We start from the raw sequence: 1,509 nt of genomic DNA, 5'->3' as shown, positions 1-1,509 counted from the left end.
TCTTGTGGACGCTCAGTTCTCAGGTAACAGATTCATGTGGGCCAGCAGCCAGTTGGGTTAACCTAGGGTGTGGGCTAGGCTTGACAGAGTGTGTTGCAATGATCGTTGGCTGCAGAAATTTCCTGCATTCCAAGTGAATCATCTTCCTAGACATAACTCCGACCATGCTCCGTTGCTTTTGCGCTTTCCATCTTCTCATCTGGGGGCCCAAAAGCCTTCAGATTCCAAAGAATGTGGTGCTCGCACAGCGGTTTTCAGGAACTGGTGCAAGCGGTCTGGGCAGCTCCTTTGGTGGGAAATCCTATCCAAATTGTGATAGCAAAACTAAAGGCGGTGAAGCAGGCTCTCAAGCATTGGAATAAAACCACATTTGGCAACATCTTCAACAACATTCAAGCTACCTTGGCGGAGCTTATCCGTGTTGAAGTAGAGGCTCAGGCGGCTCCAGGCCAGGATTCCCATCAGAACCTGCAGCGTCTCAGGGATAACCTTGCCCAGTTGGAACTTTACGAGAAGACTTTTTGGAAGCAAAAATTCCGGTCTCATTAGTTGGAAGAAGGAGATCGCAACACCAAGTTCTTTCATTCAGTTGCGGCGGCCAAGAGCAGAAGAGCTGTAATCCAGGAAATCAAGCTAGCGGATGGAACGCTTATCACGAACATCACAGGAATCAGAGAAGCTGCGGTGGACTACTTTAATCATCTTCTTCAGGTGGAAGACAACCTTGATGCCCAGAACTTCCTGCAGTCAATCCCGACAGTAGTGTCAGCCCATGACAATGCCCTCCTACTTGCCGAACCATCCCTGGAAGAACTTCTCCAAGCGGTGAAAGTGATCCCGCCTAACAGTGCTGCTGGCCCAGACGGCTTCTTTAGGGCATTTTTTCAAGCCTGTTGGTCGATGATTCAACACGACCTTCTCATGGCTGCCAAATATTTCTTCACTGGTGCGGAGTTCCCTCGAGCTCTGACGTCCTCGCTAATTTGCCTAATCCCCAAGATAAGTGCTCCTGTTTATTTCTTTGATTTTAGAACAATTAGTCTCTGTAATTGTTTGTACAAAATTTTTTCGGGTATTTTTGCATCCAGACTGGGAGCCATTCTCCCCAACATTGTCTCCATAGAACAGGCTGCATTTGTGTAGAGTCGATCCATGACAGAAAGTTGTGCCTTTGACTAGGAACCTTTCAGGGATTTAAACAAGAAAGTCAGGGGAGGAAATTTTCTCCTGAAGCTCGACATGGAGAAGGCCTATGACAGACTCAATTGAAACTACTTGAAAGCGGCCCTCCACCAACTCGAGTTTCACCAGGATTGGATCCATCTGGTCGAGCGTTGCTAGTCACAATGTTGGTTCTCTGTCCTCATCAATGGCGTTGCAGCTGGCTTCTTCCACTCCACGAGGGGTCTTCGTCAGGGCGATCCAATTTCCCCAGAGCTTTTCATCCTTACAGCGGAAGGGCTCAGTAGAGGCTTCCATCGGTTGGTTCATTTGGGCGAGTGCCTGCCT

At 48.6% G+C, this 1,509-nt stretch overlaps 1 protein-coding gene across 1 annotated transcript; it reads left to right on the top strand.

Moving 5' to 3' along the window:
- Nucleotides 1–231: 231 nt before the first annotated feature.
- LOC131250546 (uncharacterized) lies at nt 232–1,143 on the top strand. Its single transcript, XM_058250835.1, has 2 exons — nt 232–475; nt 590–1,143. The coding sequence occupies exons 1-2, from the start codon at nt 232–234 to the stop codon at nt 1,141–1,143; spliced, it is 798 nt and encodes a 265-aa protein (XP_058106818.1).
- Nucleotides 1,144–1,509: the final 366 nt, after the last annotated feature.

The sequence above is a fragment of the Magnolia sinica genome, chromosome 7 (assembly GCF_029962835.1).
Source record: "Magnolia sinica isolate HGM2019 chromosome 7, MsV1, whole genome shotgun sequence".
Lineage (NCBI taxonomy): Eukaryota > Viridiplantae > Streptophyta > Magnoliopsida > Magnoliales > Magnoliaceae > Magnolia > Magnolia sinica.
The sequence above is the reverse complement of the archived record's forward strand: the minus strand, read 5'-3'. Positions and strand labels throughout refer to the sequence as shown.

Coding starts and splice junctions, on each gene's coding strand:
- LOC131250546 (XM_058250835.1), top strand. CDS start 232: ATGTGGTGCTCGCACAGCGGTTTTCAGGAACTGGTGCAAGCGGTCTGG. Junction 476..589: donor TTCCCATCAGAACCTGCAGC/GTCTCAGGGATA, acceptor TCTTTCATTCAG/TTGCGGCGGCCAAGAGCAGA.